Genomic DNA, 25,258 nt, shown 5'->3' with positions numbered 1-25,258 from the left:
GTGAAATTGAAACGTAGATTCAACTCGTAGAGTTTATCTCATTAAAATGAACGTGTATAATATATATTTTAACTTATTTAATTTTCAATGTAATATGAAATTAATAATTTTATTTTTAATTTAGAAATTTAAGTGTCATGAATATTAATTAAAGAAGATATGACAAAATAATATATTATTAATTTTAAATAAAAATAAATTTTAAATATTGGATATTTCACACTTAATTGATTTTCTCTTGTTCTCATTAGTTAAATATGATTATATATAGTCATGCATTTTAATAACAAATAACGCAACAACTATATTTCCGTCAATACATATATATCTTGTAAAGAAATCATATGTCTCTCATTTCCGAAAATATGACTCCTTGAATCATACATTACATATTATATATGATTGAAATACAAAATAATTGTATATTTTAAACCGTAGTGTTTTATTTGATTTTTAAGAAACCCCTATTATATATGTATCTTTCTTTTTTGACAATATTTATTGTTGGGTTTTTGTATATTGGCTACATTTTGCAAAAACATATTTTAAGCCAAGTGTTGAGACAAATGTGCTGACCCCAAGTGTTGTGACAAATGTTGGGACACTTTGGAACAACACCTGACTCTGTATCGTGCGCGCCAGCTAGCGGGTTTAAATTTCTACTCAATCTTTTGAAGATCTGTTTGAAGAATTGTTTCAAGGTTTCTTACAGAAGAAGGCGCACGTGTTTAATGTGTTTCATGAGGCAGCCAAACCCTAGTTTTATTTTCCAAAGGAATTATATTTTTGGAAAATATATTTTTGCGTTTCAAAAATATAACTATTATTTTCAGAAATATATCACTGCTGCCGCAATTCTAGAAGCCCTAATTTTGTCTTGAAGCCCAAGTCGTTCTACTACTATAAATACGAAGGCAAGCATATGGTTTCAAGCATCTAAAACCGTGTTCTTAAAAAGCGTGTGTTATTAGGGTTTTAGAGTGTTAATTGTGAGCCTTTCTTGTATCTCATTGATGCAAGCTTAGGACCTGTGTTTTACTGAGTTGTAATTGTGAACTTCTCCTAAGCTTTGAAGTACGGAGATTGTTCTAGTGTGTTGTGTGATTTGCTCGCAAGCTTTTAAGCAAGAGTGAATCCTAGTTTCTTAGGAGTGTGTCTCCACCTGTTGTAATCGTTGAGGTTTATAACAACGCTGTCTGTGTTGTTAAGGTGGGAATTGGGACGGGGTCTCATATCTAGGAGTTCCTAGGTAGAAGTGTCATTGGGTAGTGATTAAGTGAGAAGTTGTAAACGGGTGAGTTTAGCTTCGAAGTAATACTGCTGATAGTGGACTTCATTCCTGGATTGGTATCCCCCAGAGTAGGCTTTAGGCTGAACTGGGTTAACAACTCTTGTGTGTTATTTACTTTACTGTTTGTACTGTTTTATGTTATTTGCTCTGTTTATAGACAAGTGTTGACGCACCGGTAATAACAACATCTGTCTACAACAGACAAGTGTTGATACACCTTGATCAACACCTGTCCACTGTGTGCCAGGAATTTCAATTGGCATCAGAGCAGGCACCTTGTTCTGAATTTTAGGGTGAGCTCCAGGGAAATTTTTTCTGGCAAGGATGGACAAAGAAGGAGGGTTTGTTACCAGACCACCTCTTCTGGTTGGTGCTTCAAACTATGACTATTGGAAGTCCCGCATGATGGCCTTCCTAAAACAAATTGATAGCAAAACATGGAAGGCAGTTCTGAGAGGGTGGACTCCACCTGTGAAGATGGACAAAGATGTAAACCAACTCTTGAGTTAAAATCTGCTGAAGAATGGTCCAAAGAAGAGGATGTGCTTGCTCTTGCAAACTCAAAAGCATTATACGCATTGTATAATGGTGTTGACAAGCACATATTCAGACTCATCAAAAAGTGTGTCTCTGCTAAGGAAGCTTGGAACATCCTTGAAACTGTTCATGAAGGTACCTCTAAAGTGAAGATGTCAAGGCTACAACTCCTAACCACTAAGTTTGAAAATCTTAGAATGAATGATGATGAAACCATTCAGGAGTTTCACATGACCTTACTTGACTATGATAATCAGTTTGATGCCTTGGGAGAAAAGGTTCCTGAAGAGAAATTGGTAAGGAAGATGCTTAGGTCCCTTCCTAAGAAGTTTGATATGAAGGTCACCGCTATAGAAGAAGCCAAAGATATCACAGAAATGAAGTTGGATGAACTGGTTGGTTCATTACAAACTTACGAGGTGACTACAAATGAAAGGATGAATAAGAAGACCAAGAACATTGCCTTTGTCTCGAATTCTGAGGAAGAAGATCAACAGAGTGACACGGAGTCTGAGAATAGCATCTCTGATGCAATGGTTCTTCTAGGAAAACAATTTAATAAGGTGCTAAAAATAATGGACAAACGTCCAAAGACAAGTGCAGCTGACACTGGTCACAACACTTACAGAAATTTCAGAAAACCTATGTCAGATGAGAAGACAGCTCTTAATAAAAGTGTCCAATGTCTTGAATGTGAAGGGTATGGACACATTAGAACTGAATGTGCAACCTTCTTGAAGAAACAGAAAAAGGGGTTTACTGTTTCATGGTCAGATGAGGACTCTGAAGGAGAAGCTGACACTGCAAAATCTATCCATGCACTGACAGGTGTATGTACATCTGACACTGAATCATGTGATGAGGAGCTAACCTTTGATGAACTTGCTGAGTCATACAAGGAGCTGTGTCTAAGGAGTGAAGAAGTCTGTAGAATCTCAGAAAAACAAAAGGAGACAATCTCAAAGTTGCAAACTGAAAGTGTTGGGTTTTTGTATGATTGGCTACATTTTGCAAAAACATATTTTAGCCAAGTGTTGAGACAAGTGTGCTGACCCCAAGTGTTGTGACAAATGTTGTGACACTTTGGAGCAACACCTGACTCTGTTCTGCGCGCGCCAGCTGGATGTTATTATTTTCTACTCAATCTTTTGAAGATCTGTTTGAAGAATTATGTCAAGGTTTCTTACAGAAGAAGGCGCACGTGTTTAATGTGTTTCATGAGGCAGCTAAACCCTAGTTTTATTTTCCAAAGGAATTATATTTTTGGAAAATATATTTTTGCGGTTTCAAAAATATAACTATTGTTTTCAAAAATATATCACTGCTGCCGCAATTCTAGAAGCCCTAATTTTGTCTTGAAGCCCAAGTCGTTCTACTACTATAAATACGAAGGCAAGCATATGGTTTCAAGCATCTAAAATCGAGTCTTACAAAGCGTGTGTTTTAGGATTTTAGAGTGTTAATTGTGAGCCTATCTTGTGTCTCATTGATGCAAGCTTAGGACCTGAGTGTTATTAAGTTGTAAGTGTGAACTTCTCCTAAGCTTTGAAGTACGGAGATTGTTCTATTGTGTTGTGGTTTACTCGCAAGCTTTTAAGCAAGAGTGAATCCTAGTTTTTAGGAGTGTGTCTCCAACCGTTGTAATCGTCTGAGTTGAATAGCAGCGCTGTCTGTGTTGCTAAGGTGGGAATTGGGACGGGGTCTCATATCTAGGAGTTCCTAGGTAGAAGTGTCATTGGGTAGTGATTAAGTGAGAAGTTGTAAACGGGTGAGTTTAGCTTCGAAGTAATACTGCTGATAGTGGACTTCATTCCTGGATTGGTATCCCCCAGAGTAGGCTTTAGGCTGAACTGGGTTAACAACTCTCGTGTGTTATTTACTTTACTGTTTGTATTGTTTTATGTTATTTGCTCTGTTTATAGACAAGTGTTGGCGCACTAGTAACAACATCTGTCTACAACAGACAAGTGTTGCTACACCTTGAGCAACACCTGTCCACTGTGTGCCAGGAATTTCAATTGGCATCAGAGCAGGCACCCTGTTCTGAATTTTAGGGTGAGCTCCAGGGAAACTTTTTCTGGCAAGGATGGACAAAGAAGGAGGTTTTGTTACCAGACCACCTCTTCTGGTTGGTGCTTCAAACTATGACTATTGGAAGTCCCGCATGATGGCCTTTCTAAAACAAATTGACAGCAAGACTTGGAAGGCAGTTCTGAGAGGGTGGACTCCACCTGTGAAGATGGACAAAGATGGTAAACCAACTCTTGAGTTGAAATCTGCTGAAGAATGGTCCAAAGAAGAGGATGAGCTTGCTCTTGCAAACTCAAAAGCATTATATGCACTATATAATGGTGTTGACAAACACATATTCAGACTCATCAAAAAGTGTGTTTGTGCTAAGGAAGCTTGGACAATTCTTGAGACTGTTCATGAAGGTACCTCTAAAGTGAAGTTGTCTAAGCTACAACTCCTAACAACTAAGTTTGAGAATCTTAGAATGAATGATGATGAAACCATTCAGGATTTTCACATGACCATACTTGACTTTGACAATCAATTTGATGCCTTGGGTGAAAAGATACCTGAAGAAAAGCTGGTAAGAAAAATGCTCAGGTCTCTACCTAAGAAGTTTGACATGAAAGTCACAGCTATAGAAGAAGCAAAGGACATCACAGATATGAAGCTAGATGAACTGGTTGGTTCACTACAAACCTATGAGGTAGCTGCAAATGAAAAGATGGATAAGAAAAACAAAAGTATTGCCTTTGTTTCAAATGCTGAGGAAGAAGATCAACTGAGTGACACAGAGTCTGAACAAAGCATCTCTGATGCAATGGTTCTTTTGGGAAAACAATTTAATAAAGTACTGAAGAGAATGGACAAACGCCCTAAGACAGGTGCAGCTGACATTGGGCGCAACACTTACAGGAACTTCAGAAAACCTGTAACAGATGAAAAATCAGCTCCAAATAAAGGTGTTCAATGCCATGAATGTGAGGGGTTTGGTCACATTAGAAGTGAATGTGGTACCTTTCTGAAGAAACAAAAGAAGGGGTTAACTGTAACTTGGTCAGATGAAGATTCTGAAGGAGAAACTGATACTGCAAAGGCTATACATGTATTGACAAGTGTTTGCACATCTGACACTGAATCATGTGAAGAAGAACTGACCTTTGATGAACTGGCTGATTCATATAAAAAGCTGTGTCTAAAGAGTGCAGAAGTCTGCAGAGTCTCTGAAGAACAAAAAGAAACAATCACTAAGTTGGAAACTGAGAGAGCTGCTAATATGTCAAGAATCTCTGAATTTAGTACTAAATGGGAAGATAGTTTAAAGATCATTGAGGAACAGAAGGCAACTATCATCAACTTAGAAGCTGACAAGATCAAACAACTGACTGAAATAGCCCATCTAAATGAAGAGGTAACTGAATTAAACTCTCATCTTGAGAATTTAAAGAAGCATGTTCTTAGGCTATTCAAAGGAAGTGATCTAGATGAAATCCTGGAAACTCTGCCAGTTCCTAGCAAATCCAAAACTGGTATTGGGTATGAATACAAAAATGTTAATAGGATTATGGATTACAACAAAGAGGGGAAATATATGCCTGAGATAAGGAAACAACCACCTCCAAAAATGCATGACAGGATGTCGCCACACCTGTCTCCTAGACAGCAGAGACAAGTGTTGCCACATGTGGCACCACATCAGCAAAGATGGCAGAGACCTAGGTTTATACCTAGACCAAGAAGCAGGTACCATTCATGGAGATGTCATCACTGTGGAAGAAAGGGGCACATAAGGCCTTATTGCTACAAACTGTATGGTTATCCAAGTGAAACTCCACAAGAATCTGATCAAACCATCACAAAGATGGAATGGAAGCAAAAAGATGATACAACAAATACCAAGGAGTATACAGCTGAAAGCAGTGGGAAAAGTTTGATTGCTCATACATCTCTCAGAGCATCATCAAAAGAAGATTGGTACTTTGATAGTGGTTGTTCCAGACACATGACTGGTGTTGAAAAGTATTTGAAAGAGGTAAAATCCTATGCCACAAGCTTTGTGACATTTGGAGATGGAGCAAAGGGGGAAATCAAAGGTATTGGAAGACTGATTGACAATGGTCTACCAGAACTTGAAAATGTTCTCCTTGTAAAAGGCCTAACTGCCAATCTAATTAGTATAAGCCAACTATGTGATCAAGGCATGAGAGTCAACTTTACAAAAAATGAATGTCTAGTCAGCAATAATGAAGGAAACATCCTTATGAAGGGTGTTAGATCAAAGGACAATTGCTACTTGTGGACTCCTCTTGAAGAAACTATTGTATCTACATGTCTCTTAACTAAAAATGAAGAGGTTAAGCTGTGGCATCAAAAATTAGGACACCTTAACCTGAAGAGCATGAAGAGAGTCATATCAGAAGAAGCTGTCAGAGGACTACCAAGTTTACAAATACAAGAAGGCAATATCTGTGGTGAATGTCAGATTGGGAAGCAAACCAAAGTGTCGCACCAGAAGTTGCAACACTTGTCCACTTCTAAAGTTCTTGAGTTACTACACATGGATCTGATGGGGCCCATACAAGTGGAGAGTCTTGGAGGTAAGAAATATGTTCTTGTTATTGTTGATGACTTCTCTAGGTATACTTGGGTGAATTTCATTAGGGAAAAATCTGAGACTTTTGAAGAATTCAAAAATCTTTGTATACAACTTCAAAAAGAGAAAGACTGTGGTATTGTAAGAATCAGAAGTGACCATGGTAAGGAATTTGAAAACTCTAAATTTGCTGATTTTTGTGCTGCTGAAGGAATAATTCATGAATTCTCTTCACCAATTACACCTCAACAAAATGGTGTGGTTGAAAGAAAGAATAGAACCTTACAAGAATCTGCTAGAGTAATGTTGCATGCCAAAAATGTTCCGTACAAGTTCTGGGCTGAAGCCATGAATACAGCATGTTACATTCACAATAGAGTAACATTAAGGAAAGGTACTGCTACAACATTGTATGAACTATGGAAGAATAGGAAGCCTACTGTGAAGTACTTCCATGTGTTTGGGTCAAAATGTTACATTCTGGCAGATAGAGAACCTAGGAGAAAATTGGATCCCAAAAGTGATGAGGGGATATTTTTAGGTTACTCAACCAACAGCAGAGCGTACAGGGTTTTTAACTCCAGAACAAGAACTATGATGGAATCAATTAATGTTGTTGTTGATGACAGTGATACAACAAGTGCAGATCCAGTTGAAGAGACAGATGTCATAACACCTGTCCCAACACCTGATGAAGATCAAACTGAACCTGAACCTGATCAACATTCTGAGTCTACTACAGAGGTTCCTAGACCAAACAAGGGACCATCTACTAGAACACAGAAGAATCATCCTCTGGAACTTGTCATTGGAAATCCAAATCAAGGAATTGCAACAAGAAGATCAAAAGAAGCAATCTCCAATTCATGTTTCATATCAAAGATTGAACCAAAGAATGTTAAAGAAGCTTTGACTGATGAATACTGGATCAATGCTATGCAGGAGGAACTAACTCAGTTCAAAAGAAGTGAGGTATGGGATCTAGTACCTAGACCAGATGGTATAAATGTTATTGGTACAAAGTGGGTGTACAAGAACAAAACTGATGAAAATGGTGATATTACTAGAAATAAAGCCAGACTTGTAGCACAAGGATACACCCAGATAGAAGGAGTAGATTTTGATGAGACTTTTGCTCCAGTTGCTCGCTTGGAGTCCATAAGATTACTCTTGGCTGTGGCATGCATTTTGAAATTCAAGCTATATCAAATGGATGTAAAAAGTGCATTCCTAAATGGCTATCTAAATGAAGAGGTATATGTTGAGCAACCAAAAGGGTTTGTAGATCCAAGCTTTCCTAACCATGTTTACAAACTAAAGAAAGCACTCTATGGATTAAAACAAGCCCCTAGAGCATGGTATGAAAGATTGACTGAATTCCTTGTCAGCCATGGATACAAGAAGGGTGGTAATGATAAAACTTTGTTTGTGAGAGAAGAGAAAGGGAAGCTAATGATAGCTCAGATATATGTGGATGATATTGTATTTGGTGGAATGTCGCGACAAATGGTGGAACACTTTGTGCATCAAATGCAATCTGAATTTGAAATGAGTCTTGTAGGTGAGCTAACTTATTTTTTAGGTCTTCAGGTCAAACAAATGGAAGACACCATATTTATCTCTCAAGAAAAATATGCAAGAAACATTGTGAAGAAATTTGGCATGGAAGGTGGCAGTCACAAAAGGACACCTGCACCTACACACTTGAAGCTTACCAAAGATGAGAAAGGGGTTGATGTGGATCAAAGTCTCTATAGAAGTATGATTGGGAGCTTACTATATCTCACAGCTAGCAGGCCTGATATCATGTTTGCAGTTGGAGTTTGTGCTAGATACCAATCTGAACCCAAGATGAGTCATCTGACTCAAGTAAAGAGGATCTTCAAATATGTCAATGGCACATGTGGCTATGGAATTCTATACTCTCATGGTAATGATTCTACCTTAATTGGATATTGTGATGCAGATTGGGCTGGAAGTGCAGATGATAGAAAGAGCACCTCTGGTGCATGTTTCTTCTTGGGAAACAATCTAGTATCTTGGTTTAGTAAGAAGCAAAATAGCGTGTCTCTATCAACAGCTGAGGCAGAATATATAGCAGCTGGGAGTAGTTGCTCTCAATTGTTATGGATGAGACAAATGTTGAAAGAGTATAGTGTGGAGCAAGATGTCATGACACTTTACTGTGACAATCTGAGTGCTATAAACATCTCTAAAAATCCTATTCAACATAGTAGGACTAAGCACATTGACATACGTCATCATTTTATAAGAGAGCTTGTAGAAGAAAAAATTGTTAAACTTGAGCACATTGCATCTGAAGAACAACTAGCAGATATTTTTACTAAAGCTTTGGACGCAAGTCAATTTGAAAAATTGAGGGGCAAATTGGGAATTTGCCTTTTTGAAAATCAATAGCAGTTATTGCAAGGAGAGTGTACAACAGTTACTTTATCTTCCCTCCTACACTCTCTGCACGTTTACAAAGGGAAATCATTACAACATTTATTCTATTCCCAAAACACGCAACCAACTGCTCAACTTCTTGTGTTCGTTCCAAACACAAACAGAACTGCATCTTCTCTCGATCAAAATCTCTCCAACTTCTTCATCAACTCTGTTTCAATCTTGACCTTTCTCAGAAAATCTTACTCAATAATCATGACTGATTCTGGAAAATCCTCACCAACGAAGAATGAAGATGTTCCGTCACCACAAGTGGCGATAAATGCGATTCCTCTCAACACCATACCTGCCACAAGTCCAAAGATAAGGAGAAAATCCGTGGCAAAGAAGGATAAGTCATCGCGAACGAATACAAATCCTTCCTCTCCTGCTGCAATTAAAAGTTCAAAGCGTAAGAGCAAGAAATCGAAGTCTGAATCAAGGAGAAGTTTTACAATGTCTGAACTGCATGTTGATCCACTTCCATCGAGTGGTGTTGCTACTCCTGTCGTAAAAGCTGCAGAGGTTAATGTCGATGCACCTGGTAAGAATTCTCTTAATCAAAACCTTAATATTCCAAATCCTGGTGAAACCCTAGGTGTAGAGACCCCTGAGATGTCTGGAAATTTGGGGAAAAGTGTTCCTAACTCCCCTGTTGCTGCTGATGATAATATTGGTGCTTCTACTGAGACCAATAATGATGTTGCTGATGAGTCCATTAAGAAAACTGCTCCTGAGACTCATGTTGCGCCAAGTGTTGCAACACATGGCGCTGCGCCAAATGTGGTGCCAGATGTTACCACATCTTTGGCACAAGAGAACCTTGTGGACTATTCTGAGTCTGATGAGAGTCCCCCACCTAAGGATACTGATAAAGAAGCTGGTTCTGATAAAGTTGTGAATGAAACTCCTGAGGTAATAATTGTTAATGAAAATGAAACTACAGCTAGTGATAAGGCTATTCCTGCACATTCTGAAGCTAGTGTAGCTAGGAGGACTAGAAGTAGGGCTGGTAAAGCTGTAGAGACTGCTAGTACACCTGTCCAAACACCCAAACCCTCTAAGGCTGGAAAGGCTACTGGTAAAAAGCCTGTGTATGGACCTCCAAAACCTGTCAGTAAAGTGGTCCCTAGGTCAGAGACCAAGAAAAGAAAAGCTCCTCCAACAAGTGATTCTGATTTTGAACCTGAGACAGATGTTGCTGCATCTGGCAGCACATCTAGAAAGAGTATAGGAAGGAAGAAGATTCCTCAAACTGTTCCCTATGCTCCTTTAGATAATGTCTCATTCCATCTAGAGAATGGATCTGCAAGATGGAAATTTGTGTATCATAGAAGGTTAGCTCTAGAAAGGAATTTGAAGAATGATATTCTTGAATGTCCAAGTGTTGTTGAAGCTCTTGAGTATGCTGGTTTGATGAAAACTGTTGTGGGTTTGGACAAGTGCTATGACAGGCTTGTCAAAGAATTTTTGATTAATGTAGCTGCAGATTGTAATGATCCAGCAAGTCCTGAATACAGGCAAGTGTTTGTTCGTGGAAAGTGTGTTCAATTCTCCCCTATTGTGATAAACCAATATCTCCAAAGAAGTTCTGATGAAGTGGCTCCTCTAAAAGCCACAGATAATGAAATCTGCAAGGTCCTCACTGGTGGAAAAATTAAAGTGTGGCCAAGCAAGGCAAAGCTGTCTGCAACTTCCCTCTCACCATTCTATGCTGTTTTAAATAGGATTGCTGCCCATAATTGGGTACCAACCACTCACTCAGGTGACATTGCAAGAGGATTGGGAAAGTTTATCTATGCTGTGGGTACAAAGGCCAAGTTTGATTATGGATCTTATTTCTTTCAAGAAACTTTAAGCCATGCCCTGACTTATGCTGTTGAGAAGCCAGTGGCTCTCCCCACTCTGCTATGCAATATTATACTTGAACAACACCCAGATATACTAAGAAGTTCTGATGTTCCTTGCAAAAGGAAAGGGGTGTTGGTGATTGAGCAGAGGCTGCTGGATGGGACAAATGCTGCAGCAGGTGTTGGCACATCTGTCCAGGGTGGTGTTCTTTCTAGGAAGCAGATGATTGCAGACTTGACTGAGACCAGCAGAGCACTTGAGGCCAGGAAGCTGAAAATAGACCGTGTGATTGAGGCACTCAAGGCTGAGGAAGCTGCTGAAATGGCTGAGGGTGAGCCAGATGGACTAGAAGGAAAAGAGGCTAGTGAGTCTGAGGATGGTTCTGAGGATGTGATGGAGGACTCTGATGAAAGTTCTTCAATATAATTTCTGATGTTTTTCTTATGGTATTTCTGATGTACTTTTGGTGTTTCTTTTGTTGTTCCTTTATGGGCTAGGCCCTGAATTTCTAGCACCTGTGTGTGCTTTATGGTCTGTAATAACTGCACACTGATATTCTCTATGCTCTGGTACACTATGATTTCCTATGCATGATGTTTGTCTAAATTGTGGCTAAAAAGGGGGAGTAGGTGTGAGTAGTGTGTGTGTGTGACAAGTGTGAAGACAGATGTTCTCACATCTGGTGACTTATGCTCGTATGCTCGTATTAAGGGGGAGTGTGAGCAATATGCATGTACTGAGGGGGAGTAGTGAATATTCTTTCTCTATCTGGTGTGTGTATGCATGAATTCAGGGGGAGTAGTGAGTGATATTATCTCTTGATCGCCTGAATGTATTTGATGAAAAATGTTGTGCCAAGTGTTATGGCACCTGACTATTGAGTCCACTATCTATCATGACTGAGAATTTATTTTTCTCAGATGTTTATGGGAATTTATTTTTCCCTGTTGTTCTTATGTTGATGAAATGCGCCTTAAACTATTAGGAGTTTATTTCTCCTACTACTTAGCATCTACTATGGGAGTTTATTTCTCCCTTGTGTTGTTCCATGAGGCTAGTTGTGTTTTATTCCGCTGTTGCATTGCCTCTGATGCTACTTGACTATCTTGGAAGTAGTTTTTATTATGTGTTACTTTCTTTCCTAGTTGTGTGATCATGTTGACTCGAAGGAAAGGTAATACTGTATCTCTCTATATACTGGTCTAATATTGTTTTAGCCAAAATTTGCCAAAGGGGGAGATTGTTGGGTTTTTGTATGATTGGCTACATTTTGCAAAAACATATTTTAGCCAAGTGTTGAGACAAGTGTGCTGACCCCAAGTGTTGTGACAAATGTTGTGACACTTTGGAGCAACACCTGACTCTGTTCTGCGCGCGCCAGCTGGATGTTATTATTTTCTACTCAATCTTTTGAAGATCTGTTTGAAGAATTATGTCAAGGTTTCTTACAGAAGAAGGCGCACGTGTTTAATGTGTTTCATGAGGCAGCTAAACCCTAGTTTTATTTTCCAAAGGAATTATATTTTTGGAAAATATATTTTTGCGGTTTCAAAAATATAACTATTGTTTTCAAAAATATATCACTGCTGCCGCAATTCTAGAAGCCCTAATTTTGTCTTGAAGCCCAAGTCGTTCTACTACTATAAATACGAAGGCAAGCATATGGTTTCAAGCATCTAAAATCGAGTCTTACAAAGCGTGTGTTTTAGGATTTTAGAGTGTTAATTGTGAGCCTATCTTGTGTCTCATTGATGCAAGCTTAGGACCTGAGTGTTATTAAGTTGTAAGTGTGAACTTCTCCTAAGCTTTGAAGTACGGAGATTGTTCTATTGTGTTGTGGTTTACTCGCAAGCTTTTAAGCAAGAGTGAATCCTAGTTTTTAGGAGTGTGTCTCCAACCGTTGTAATCGTCTGAGTTGAATAGCAGCGCTGTCTGTGTTGCTAAGGTGGGAATTGGGACGGGGTCTCATATCTAGGAGTTCCTAGGTAGAAGTGTCATTGGGTAGTGATTAAGTGAGAAGTTGTAAACGGGTGAGTTTAGCTTCGAAGTAATACTGCTGATAGTGGACTTCATTCCTGGATTGGTATCCCCCAGAGTAGGCTTTAGGCTGAACTGGGTTAACAACTCTCGTGTGTTATTTACTTTACTGTTTGTATTGTTTTATGTTATTTGCTCTGTTTATAGACAAGTGTTGGCGCACTAGTAACAACATCTGTCTACAACAGACAAGTGTTGCTACACCTTGAGCAACACCTGTCCACTGTGTGCCAGGAATTTCAGAAAGAATTGTCAATCTAACAAAAATCTCTGAGATTGGTGTCAAGTGTGAAGAAGGGTTGAAAACAATTGAGGAGCAGAAGGCAATCATCGCCAATCTGGAAACAGATAAGCTTGAGCAACTAGCAGAAATATCTAAGCTGAATGAAGAGGTAACTGAATTGAACTCTCATCTTGAGAATCTAAAGAAGCATGTTGTTATGTTATTTAAAGGAACTGACCTAGATGAAATCCTAGAAAAACTACCTACCCCTAGTAGAGCCAAAACAGGCATTGGGTATGAGTATAAAAGTGTTAATAGAATTAAGGATTACAACAAAGATGGAAAATATATGCCTGAGAAAAGTAAGCAACCCTCTCCAACAATGTATGGAAAAATGTCACCACACTTGTCCACCGGACATCATACTACACACAGACAAGTGTTACCACATATGGCTCCACATCGTCAAAGAAGGCAAAATCCTAAATTTATACCAAGGCATAAAAGCAAATATCGTTCATGGAGATGTCATCACTGTGGAAGAAAGGGGCACATAAGACCTTACTGCTATAAGTTATATGGGTATCCAAATGAAACTATTCAAGAGAAACTTGATCCATCCATAACTAATGCAAAGAAGGAGTGGAAACAAAAGGTTGATGTAACCAACACCAAGGGTTGTGTAGCTGAAAGTTGTGAGAAAAACTTGATTGCTCACACTTCTCTTAGAACCTCATCAAAAGAAGATTGATACTTTGATAGTGGTTGTTCTAAACATATGACCGGTGTTGAAAAATATTTGATGGATATAAAATCCTATGCAACAAGTTTTGTAACATTCGGAGATGGAGCTAAAAGAGAAATTAAGGGTATAGGAAGGCTGATTGACAATGGTCTACCTAAACTTGAAAATGTTCTTATTGTAAAAGGGCTAACTGCTAATCTAATTAGTATACGCCAACTATGTGATCAAGGCATGCAAGTCAACTTTACAAAAAATGAATGTCTTGTTAGCAATGATGAAGGTGACATCCTGATGAAGGGTGTTAGATCGAAGGATAATTGCTACTTGTGGGTCCCTCTAGAAGAAGCTAATGTATCTACATGTCTTTTAACTAAAGAAGATGAAGTTAAGTTGTGGCACCAAAAACTAGGACATCTTAACTTGAAGAGTATGAAGAGAGCTATATCTGAGGAAACTATCAGAGGCTTACCAAACTTACAAATAGAGGAAGGGAACATCTGTGGCGAATGTCAGATTGGCAAGCAAACCAAAGTGTCGCACCAAAAGCTGCAACACCTGTCCACTTCTAGAGTTCTTGAGCTACTACACATGGACTTGATGGGTCCTATGCAAGTTGAAAGCCTTGGAGGTAAGAAATATGTTTCTGTTGTTGTTGATGATTTCTCTAGATACACTTGGGTTAACTTCATTAGGCAAAAATCTGAAACCTTTGATGAATTCAAAGATCTTTGCTTACAACTTCAAAAAGAAAACGACTGTGGTATTTTAAGAATTAGACGTGACCATGGAAAGGAGTTTGAAAACTCTAAATTTGCTGAGTTTTGTGCTAGCTCGTTACAAAATGGTGTGGTTGAGAGAAAGAACAGAACTTTACAAGAATCTGTTAGGGTTATGTTACATGCCAAAAACCTTCCTTATAAATTTTGGGCTGAAGCTATGAATACTGCATGTTACATCCATAATAGAGTAACATTAAGAACAGGTACTGCAACAACACTGTGTGAACTATGGAAGAACAGAAAGCCTACTGTAAAATATTTCCATGTGTTCAGATCAAAATGTTACATCTTGGCCGATAGAGAACCTAGGAGGAAATTGGATCCCAAAAGTGATGAGGGAATATTTCTAGGTTATTCAACCAACAGCAGAGCCTATAGAGTTTTCAATTCTAGAACGAAAATCATGATGGAATCAATCAATGTCGTAATTGATGATACTGATTTGAAAAGTATAGATTCAGCTGAAGAGACAGATGTAGTCACACCTGTCCCAACACCAGATGATGATCAAGCTGAATCTGATTATGTTCAAGACTTTGAGCCTAATACAGAGAATTTGAGACCAAACAAAGGTCCATCAATCAGAGTTCAGAAGAACCACTCAAAGGAAATCTCTATTAGAAATCCTGACCAAGGAGTTACCATAAGAAGATCTACATATGTAATTCCCAAGAATTTGAAAGAAGAAGCTCAATCTAGAAAATTAAGGGGCAAGCTAAGTATTTGCCTATTTAAAGAATTGTAGCAGTTACTGCATGTAACGCGTGCAACCGCCTCTTTTTCCTCTCTTCATTGTATGGTGCATGCTAATCAAGGGAAATGTGATATGAACTCTTCTCCTAAAGTTAATGTTAATGTTGGTACTTTTGGTAAAGTCATGATTGACTATGTGATTGATTGGCTCAAGAAAACCGTTCTTGAGACTAATGTTGTGCAAGATGTTGACACATCTTTGGCCCGAGAGAATACACAAGGTGAAACTGTTCCTGAAATCCCCAAACATGTGACTGTTCCTTGTAAAAGGTAAGGGGTGTTGGTTATTGAGCAGAGACTGCTGGATGGGACAAATGCTGCAGCAGGTGTTGGCACATCTGTCCAGGCTGGAGCACTTTCAAGGAAGCAGATGATTGCTGATCTTACTGAGACTAGCAGAGCCCTTGAGGCTAGAAAATTAAAAATTGATCGTGTGATTGAGGCACTAAAGGCTGAGGAGGCTGCTGAGACTGTTGAGGGTGAGCCCAATGGACAAGAAGGAGAAGGAACTAGTGGCTCTGAGGATGGCTCTGAGGATGTGATGGAGGACTCTGATGAAAGTTCTTCAATATGATTTCTGATGTTTTTCTTATGATTTTTCTGATGTAGTTTTGGTGTTTCTTTGTTGTTCCTTTTATGGGCAAGGCCCTGGATTTCTAGCACCTGTGTGTGCTCTATGGTCTGTAATAATTGCACCCTGACACTTCTATTTCCTATGCATGATGTTTGTCAAAATTGTGGCTAAAAAGGGGGAGTAGTGTGTGTGTGTGTGTGACAAGTGTGTGGACAGAGATGCTCTCACATCTGGTGACTGTTTTTTGTGCTAATGTTCGTATGCTCGTATTGAGGGGGAGTGTGAGTAATATGCATGTACTGAGGGGGAGTAGTGAATATTCTTTCTTTATCTGGTGTACGTATGCATGAATTCAGGGGGAGTGTGAGTGATATTATCTCTTGATCGCCTGAATGTATTTGATGACAAATGTTGTGCCAAGTGTTATGGCACCTGACTATTGAGTCCACTATCTCTTATGACTGAGAATTTATTTTTCTCAGATGTTCATTAGGAATTTATTTTTCCTGTTGTTCTTATGTTGAAGAAATGCGCGTTAAAACTATTAGGAGTTTATCTCTCCTACGTCTTAGCATCTACTATGGGAGTTTATTTCTCCCTTGTGTTGTTCCATGAGGCTAGTTGTTTTATTATTCCGCTGTTGCATTGTCTCTGATGCTACTTACCTCTCTTGGAAGTAGTTTCACTATGTGTTACTTTCTTTCCTAGTTGTGTGATCATGTTGACTCGAAGGAAAGGTAATATTGTATCTCTCTATATACTGGTCTAATATTGTTTTAGCCAAAATTTGCCAAAGGGGGAGATTGTTGGGTTTTTGTATATTGGCTACATTTTGCAAAAACATATTTTAAGCCAAGTGTTGAGACAAATGTGCTGACCCCAAGTGTTGTGACAAATGTTGGGACACTTTGGAACAACACCTGACTCTGTATCGTGCGCGCCAGCTAGCGGGTTTAAATTTCTACTCAATCTTTTGAAGATCTGTTTGAAGAATTGTTTCAAGGTTTCTTACAGAAGAAGGCGCACGTGTTTAATGTGTTTCATGAGGCAGCCAAACCCTAGTTTTATTTTCCAAAGGAATTATATTTTTGGAAAATATATTTTTGCGTTTCAAAAATATAACTATTATTTTCAGAAATATATCACTGCTGCCGCAATTCTAGAAGCCCTAATTTTGTCTTGAAGCCCAAGTCGTTCTACTACTATAAATACGAAGGCAAGCATATGGTTTCAAGCATCTAAAACCGTGTTCTTAAAAAGCGTGTGTTATTAGGGTTTTAGAGTGTTAATTGTGAGCCTTTCTTGTATCTCATTGATGCAAGCTTAGGACCTGTGTTTTACTGAGTTGTAATTGTGAACTTCTCCTAAGCTTTGAAGTACGGAGATTGTTCTAGTGTGTTGTGTGATTTGCTCGCAAGCTTTTAAGCAAGAGTGAATCCTAGTTTCTTAGGAGTGTGTCTCCACCTGTTGTAATCGTTGAGGTTTATAACAACGCTGTCTGTGTTGTTAAGGTGGGAATTGGGACGGGGTCTCATATCTAGGAGTTCCTAGGTAGAAGTGTCATTGGGTAGTGATTAAGTGAGAAGTTGTAAACGGGTGAGTTTAGCTTCGAAGTAATACTGCTGATAGTGGACTTCATTCCTGGATTGGTATCCCCCAGAGTAGGCTTTAGGCTGAACTGGGTTAACAACTCTTGTGTGTTATTTACTTTACTGTTTGTACTGTTTTATGTTATTTGCTCTGTTTATAGACAAGTGTTGGCGCACCGGTAACAACATCTGTCTACAACAGACAAGTGTTGATACACCTTGATCAACACCTGTCCACTGTGTGCCAGGAATTTCATTTATGTATCTATTATTTATCAAATAACTTATTATATTTAAATGTCCAAATTATTAGCTCAATCGACAAATATGTCGAAATTGTTAGGTCAGACGTCATTTTGTATATCTACCTAAATAACTTATTGTATTTATTGTTAAAAAACACCAAATATTGTCAAAAAGAGGAGTGCTATTTATCGTGAATCACATGCCTCGTGAATTTCACGAACTCTATTTTGCCGCTTCACTACCGTGCATAATATTTATTTCTAAAATAAATCCTTAAATTAATCAACCCAATGCCGCCGCCCTACTGCAAAACCAACAAAACTTGCCGACCAAAAAAGCTGTTATGTAATCTTGTTTTTGGAAAATATAAATGATGGGTATTTGAATTCCCATCATCCTAATATGCTATCGTCAATGGGGTTAATTCTGCATGAAAATAAACCTTTTTTTACTTAGCGGTGTAGCGATGATATTGAGTGGTTGGGGTTATTGTTGGTCAAATGGAGAGTGGCGCTCAAATATTGGTGTAGGTGTAGTTGGGTGGAAGGGATGGAGATGAAATTAAATATTAAGGAAATGGTAAAGATTGCAGTTTATCATGAAGAAACATAACACCTCACCAAAGCGGATGAGAGAGGGATGAAAAGCTATCATGAAGAAACATAACACCTCACCAAAGCGGAAATGGTAAAGATTGCAGTTTATTTTGGTCGGGTGAAATGTTAAAGATGTAGTTAGTTTTTGGGTCATGCTAAACGGTGCCCCGGGGCACTGGTTAAGGAAACCAAAAACTGAAAGTTTTGAAAAGAAAAGAACACTTTTTAAACTTTCGATGAGTTGATTGCACAAACTCCAATGCCAAATTACTATTTTTACATCCTTAAATAGTGTCCCGGAGTACTGTTTAGCATTTTCCTTAGTTTTCTACTCAATTAAAGAATGTACGTAGTTTTTGTTCTTACAAAAATTTAAAGATGATAGTTAAATAGGCTTTTTCTAATGTGAAAGACCTTACCATGTGTTTCACCGTGCAAGACCAAATTATGCAGTTGGATTAAATGTTCTTTAGAATATTACTGTGGTCCATCATACACATGATTATTTTACTCTTTTTCTCTCTCTTCGTTTTTTTCACTTTTGTTTTTCTCTCTCTTTGTTCTCTCCTCTTTTGCTTAACTTGTTGTTAAACATCCACCAAATATTTCTACCATATTGATTCATATCTTTGAGAACTCGTAATTCTTAACAAGAATATCCGAGATTTGGGTCTTGGTATGAATTTGAAATAACTTATTTTTTGTTTGAAAAAAATATGTTTGAAAGTCACCAATTTTTGTTTTCATTCCCCTATTCTAAGATCTGGATTTTGTTCCAAACACAAATGTTTCTATGAAAATTGCACTAAAAAGTTGAAATCTATTTTTTGTTCAAGAGACCCACTCAAATTTGATAATTTTTAGAATATTTTTTTTGAAGAATAATTTTTATTTTTTAGAATATTAATTTATCATCTTCATGAAATAAGAAGAGTTGTGCTTCTTTTTGAAATAATTAAGTTTTAGTCAAATATAGATCTAGACCGCCATTGATGATGTACTGTAGTTGCTGGATAAGAATAACCATAAGTGGTGTTACTGTTTACTGTCAGGAAATTTTTTTTGCAGTGCAACAATTGCAGGCTAGAAAGTGACGAAGTTAGGAGAAAATAATTATGTGTGGTAAACTATATGTTAAGATTGGTGAAACTAAAATATCTAATGATCAATAACTGTCTTTCATCATACACAACTTGTGCAACTTGTGCACAGTAGCATTCGCCAAATAAATAAAGTATATCTAGTTCTTGTATAATGAAACTAATTATTACTCCCTCCGTTTCTTTTTCTTTGTCGTTTTAGAAAAAAAAAATTGTTTTAAATTGTTTGTCGTTTTGATAATTTAAGGTTATATTTTGTCTATTATACCCTCCTTCCTAATATTTTTTTTATTGACTAAATTTTATAAATCTTTTTATTGTATCTATTTTTTTTTACTAAACTTTTTTATATAATCTTTTTATTGTTTTTTTTTTGGTACATAGTAACATTAAATTTGTTTTTTTGTACATAATATATTAAATTTATTGGAAAGAGAAAGTGTGTGCAAAAAAAAAAGAGGAATTTATTGGTGAATTAAAATAAAGGTATAATAGGAAGATAAGGTGTAAAAATACACTTTCTTAATTTACTGTTTTTTTTTTAAAACGACAAAGAAAAAGGAACGGAGAAAACATTATTTTATGATCTATGTTAAAGAGGATCACAATCTCATTAATAAAATAACACCCTTGGTTTTTGAAACACTTGCCTAGATAGAGAAGTTACAAAGAAACACCAAAAGATCAATTATCAAGCCAACAAAGTGTCGAAGAAATCATGTGAATTGTACATGAAGCAAGATCAACACCTAGACCAAGTTCACTTGATTTTAAATTTTATGGATCTTTTGGTCAGTGATAGAGTCAGAAATTTTTAATAAAGGGGACATTAAATAAATCTGTAGCATTAAATATAAATTATATTTTATTTTTGAGAGGATAAATATACATTGTAAATATTCTCTACGACCTATAATAATTTTGAAAATTTGAAGTTTTTATTTTTTTTCATTTTCAATCAATAAAAATATCTTTCCACATAATTAGTAAACAATATCTCTCTACACTGTAAAGAAAAATAAGTAAACAATATATTATTCAACGGTTGCAATTGTCACGAGTAATATCGATAAAAAATAACTTTAAAAGTAAATATATCAATGGATACACAATATGTTACCAAACAATTTTTTTTTTACTATAAAACATACCAATAAATTATAAACTAATTTATTGACATTACCAAGTATAGTCTAATTGTTATTTGACAAATGGTCATGCTAATTAATGTTTCGGGAGCACTAATTAAGCAAGCCAAAAAGAAGTAAATTTCACATTAGAAAAAACAAGTATTTTTTTTTTATAATTTTAAAAAGTTAATTATACAATTTACTTATTTACCATTTTAGTTTAGGGTCTTGCTAACGATTTTCCAATACGCCGACTTTATAAATTTCTATAAAAATTCTATTAATATTTACTATTTAAGATTTTAAATAGTGTCCAAGCCACTAGCATTTGCCATTAGTTTTTTAACTAAAACTAATGACATGGACTAAAAAATGTATAACGTATGTACTCAGTACTTGTGTAGTAAATGAATGGAAATGAGCACAACTTTTAGATTCATGTAATAAGAATTAGAAAACTACTAAAAAAATAAAATCTACTTTTTCTTTTTCCTAATAAAATAAAACCTTTCATAATTTGTTAACTTAATTACAAAGATTTTTATTTTTTGGTTAGGTATAAAGACTTTTTTAATAAGAATTGAAAAAACTACCAAAAAAGATAAAATCTACTTTTTAAAAAACAGTAAAGTTTCATTGAATTTTATTGATATAACAATAAAAATGAATATATTCAATAAATATCTTTTTATGATTTCTTAGCTTAATTTATAAAGACTTTTTAATAGAATGTATCATGCTCTCCAATTGAGCTATCATCATACAAATACACAAACCTCTAAGTTTGTTTTGTTAGACACTCAACTCAACTTAGCTTCACAAACACTACAAGTTAATTTACCCTTTTTTCTCGCCTGAGAAAAAGAATAAAAGCCAAAACCTTAATCATCCTAAATAACCATTCTTCAACATTTTGGGTTGGTGAGAGTTGATAATGGAGGAACAACGTTACGAGGTAATGCATGTACTTGGTTCCGGCAACTTTGCCGTGACTAAGTTGGCCAAAAACATCGAAACCGGAGAACTTGTTGCTATCAAGTACATTCAAAGAGGAGAGAAGGTCTCATTTATTTATTTTCACAAATATTCAATATTAAATTGTTGATCCCCAATTGAATTTTCATTTTGGCCTGAGTTTTTATGATAAGCAACATCACTATCATTTTTTTTTCTCCTATGATGTTGAAATTTCGGTTGTAGGTAAGTTGTAAATCAGGACAACGTTATATATACCAAAAGCTGATTTCTTGTGGATTTATTTTTTGTGATATATTCATAAAATCATCATGGGATTTTATTGATTGTGGTCATTGTCAAGTTTAATTAGATTACAATTACATCACCAATTAAATTTTATTGATTGGTGTATTTTTTGTGATATATTCATAAAATCATCATGGGATTTTATTGATTGTGGTCATCGTCAAGTTTAATTAGATTACAATTACATCACCAATTAAATTTTATTGATTGGTGTATTTTTTGTGATATATTCATAAAATCATCATGAGATTTTATTGATTGTGGTCATTGTCAAGTTTAATTAGATTACAATTACATCACCAATTAAATTTTATTGATTGGTGTAACACAATGTAGTAGATCTATGTGTGAATGAATTGATAGCTTGATGTGAAGATGTTGTGAGTGTGTAATGTCATATTAGAACAGTCTAGCAAGTATAATATTGTGTTGAATTTTATCCAACTTTCAAGCATACGATTTCATGAGAGCTCTGCAACCCTTTATAGAAGATAGACATAAGTCTTCCACTATGGTGCTAGGTCTGGACCCATATGAACAAACTCAGCACTATATTAATGATTTATTCATTAAGCTTAATTATGATTATATTACGTAACTAAATTTCCGACATTGTTATATTTGCAGATCGATGAGAATGTTGAAAGGGAGATAATTAATCATAGATCTTTAAACCATCCACATATCATCAATTTCAAAGAGGTAATTGAGACTTTGTTTTCCTAACCTTAAAATTGTTTATTCTTTGATCAGATCAAAATAAAAATAAATGTTAATGCTTCATTGTTGTGGTTTTATAAAGATTTACATCGCAATTGTGTGTTGGCACGGAAATAGTCACAACTTTAAATTTGAAATTCGTGCATATTTTAAATTTATAAAAATAAAATTTGCATTAAAATCTTATTCACTTTAATTTTAATTATAAGATCTATATATAATTGATTACACCGCACACAATCTAAATCCCATTTTATAAATATACAAAATTGACACACACATTTTTGTATATCTGCATTATTATTTTCGTACTTTAATATCTCAATCAAATAAACTATATACAACAAATTTTGAATGATAGTTATTTTTATTTATGCAGTTATTTGTGACACCCTCTCATTTGGCGATTGTCCTTGAATATGCTAATGGTGGTGAACTATTTCATAGGATAGCCTCTAACATTATCCCTAAGGGTCGCATTACTGAAAAGGAGGTTTAAAACTGTTATATATATATACTTGACGCATGTGCACGCGCACGCACATACATTTATATAGTATCGAGTATATATTTTTTATATTATTATTAATTTCGTATATATATGTTACAGGCAAGATATTTCTTCCAGCAACTAATATCTGGAGTCCAGTACATGCATTCCATGGTATGCACATTCAGAATTTCTTTTTTTAATTCATAATGTCATAATCATCTTATACATTCTATTGCAGCAAATTTGTCATAGGGATTTGAAATTGGAGAACACTCTATTGGATGGAAATCCAAGAACTCCTCAACTCAAAATTTGTGACTTTGGTTACTCTAAGGTTAAAAATATATATCATCTCTTAAAATGAACTTTTTTTCTTTGTTATGAAGTAGTTTTTTTCATATATTTGTTAGTTGAGTTTCCTATTTTTAAATTTTATATTCATTTGCAGTCTACTCTGCTGCACTCTCGACCCAAATCAGTGGTTGGAACTCCTGCATACATTGCACCAGAGATTTTATCTAGACAGTCACAGGAGTATGATGGAAAGGTATTCTAAAAAATTTGTCTATTAATTATGTTTAAATACTAATTGGATTTGGTTCGGTCAAAATATCAGTTATTCGCTACAATTAACATTTCTTAATCGTTGGATAAAGGCCAGACGATTTATAGTTGGAGAGTATATCTTTAAAATATGATCGGATGAAGTCTGAGAATGACGTTCGCCAGATCTTGATTCAACAATAGATATATGCGATTGTAGTGATTACAAAGTATTTTGATTGTGGTCGGATGACAACCTAAAATTCAGGCCCCAAATATTTGAAGGCCCAGCTCTGTAGAGCTGTTTGCACCTTCCTAAGGCCGCCCCTATTGCTATCACTCACATAAAATGTATATACAGTTGAATTATTAACGTGAGTTCGGTAAAATCACAATAGCACCGTGATTTTGTGAAAGTCAATCTCAGGCAATTCAAACATGCGCCCAATATATTACAATTCATCATGAATGCTAAATTTCCTTCTCAAATTGGCAATTTTGTAGCCTGCGGATGTTTGGTCATGTGGTGTTATTCTTTATGTCATGCTAGTTGGATCATACCCATTTCAAGATCCAGAAGATCCTAAAAATTTCAGAAAGATTATTAAGGTGAGCTATTGACTTTAATGAAAAAGTTCTATTATGGCTAATTAATATCTTTGATCCACAGACTATAGCAAGAAATTAATATACTCAGTTTTTTTTTCTTGCAGAAAATAGTGGATGTTCAATACTCCATACCTGGCTATGCATGTATATCTGCAGACTGTAGGCATCTCCTCTCTAGGATTTTTGTTGCCAATCCAGCTAAGGTAAATATATATTTTTTTAAGTTTTTTTTTTTTTTTATTTAAAAAAAATGTTATTTGTGTTTGTTTACGGTAGTGAAAACTATTTTGTTTAAAAGTAAATCAATTATCAATTTTTTAAAAACAAAAGTGGGGAATGGAATTTTTTATTTATTAATCACCGGTAATAATAATCATTTTACAACTGTTTTCGAATGAATTTGAACTCAGTATTTGAAGTTGCAAAAGTAATCTCTTACCGCTAAACTAGCACATCAAGTGTAATCAATTATTATCAAAAAAGATTTTCTTAAAAAGATATTAAGAACATCTTATTTGAACCAATTTTTAGAAGAAAAAAAAACTTCTAATTCTCATCTTATTTGGACTCTAAAACACTAATTAAAAGTTAAAACACGCATGTGTCATGCTAATAGGCCTAGCAAAAAATTTATTTCAGCTTAAGAATGTGAAAGTGAAATGTTAAAAGACGACAATTTTTCTTAACTCGATTAGTAGTTAAGTAAAATATATATAGTTCTTGTATATTGAAAATAATTATTATTTTTTGTAATCTATGCTAAAGAGGATCACGATCCCAGAGATACAACAACACTCTTGGTTTTTGAGATACATGCCTAAAGAAACTGTTGAACCTGGTAGAAAATGTTACCAAGAAACAGAAAATGATGAATTACCTAGGCAACAAAGCGTAGAAGAAATCATGCAAATTCTACAAGAAGCAAGAACAACATATGTTGCTAATGTTAACGTTGATGGGAATGTTGAAGAGAAAGTTGTTGATGTTAATTGTGATGACTTTGTGAAAGTGGAACTTGTGTGACCAATTTGTGGTCATTATCTGATTTGTATACAATTGTTATGTAGCAATAAGCATTCTTCACATTTTGGACACAAATAAATTATCTTAAACAAAATGCAAAACTAG

The 25,258-nt window shown here is 35.8% G+C and overlaps 1 protein-coding gene across 1 annotated transcript; it reads left to right on the top strand.

Moving 5' to 3' along the window:
• The first annotated feature begins 14,920 nt into the window (after nt 1–14,920).
• On the top strand, nt 14,921–25,153 carry LOC123905224 (serine/threonine-protein kinase SAPK3-like). Its single transcript, XM_045954848.1, has 12 exons — nt 14,921–15,233; nt 15,330–15,488; nt 15,594–15,805; nt 21,431–21,562; nt 22,393–22,467; nt 22,865–22,978; nt 23,096–23,149; nt 23,217–23,312; nt 23,427–23,525; nt 24,026–24,130; nt 24,235–24,333; nt 24,896–25,153. Exons 1-12 carry the CDS (start codon nt 14,921–14,923, stop codon nt 25,151–25,153), a joined length of 1,716 nt encoding a protein of 571 aa, XP_045810804.1.
• Nucleotides 25,154–25,258: the final 105 nt, after the last annotated feature.

Source organism: Trifolium pratense, linkage group LG2 (assembly GCF_020283565.1).
Source record: "Trifolium pratense cultivar HEN17-A07 linkage group LG2, ARS_RC_1.1, whole genome shotgun sequence".
NCBI lineage: Eukaryota > Viridiplantae > Streptophyta > Magnoliopsida > Fabales > Fabaceae > Trifolium > Trifolium pratense.
Note: the sequence above shows the minus strand (reverse complement) of the source record. Positions and strands in the feature narration are given on the sequence as shown.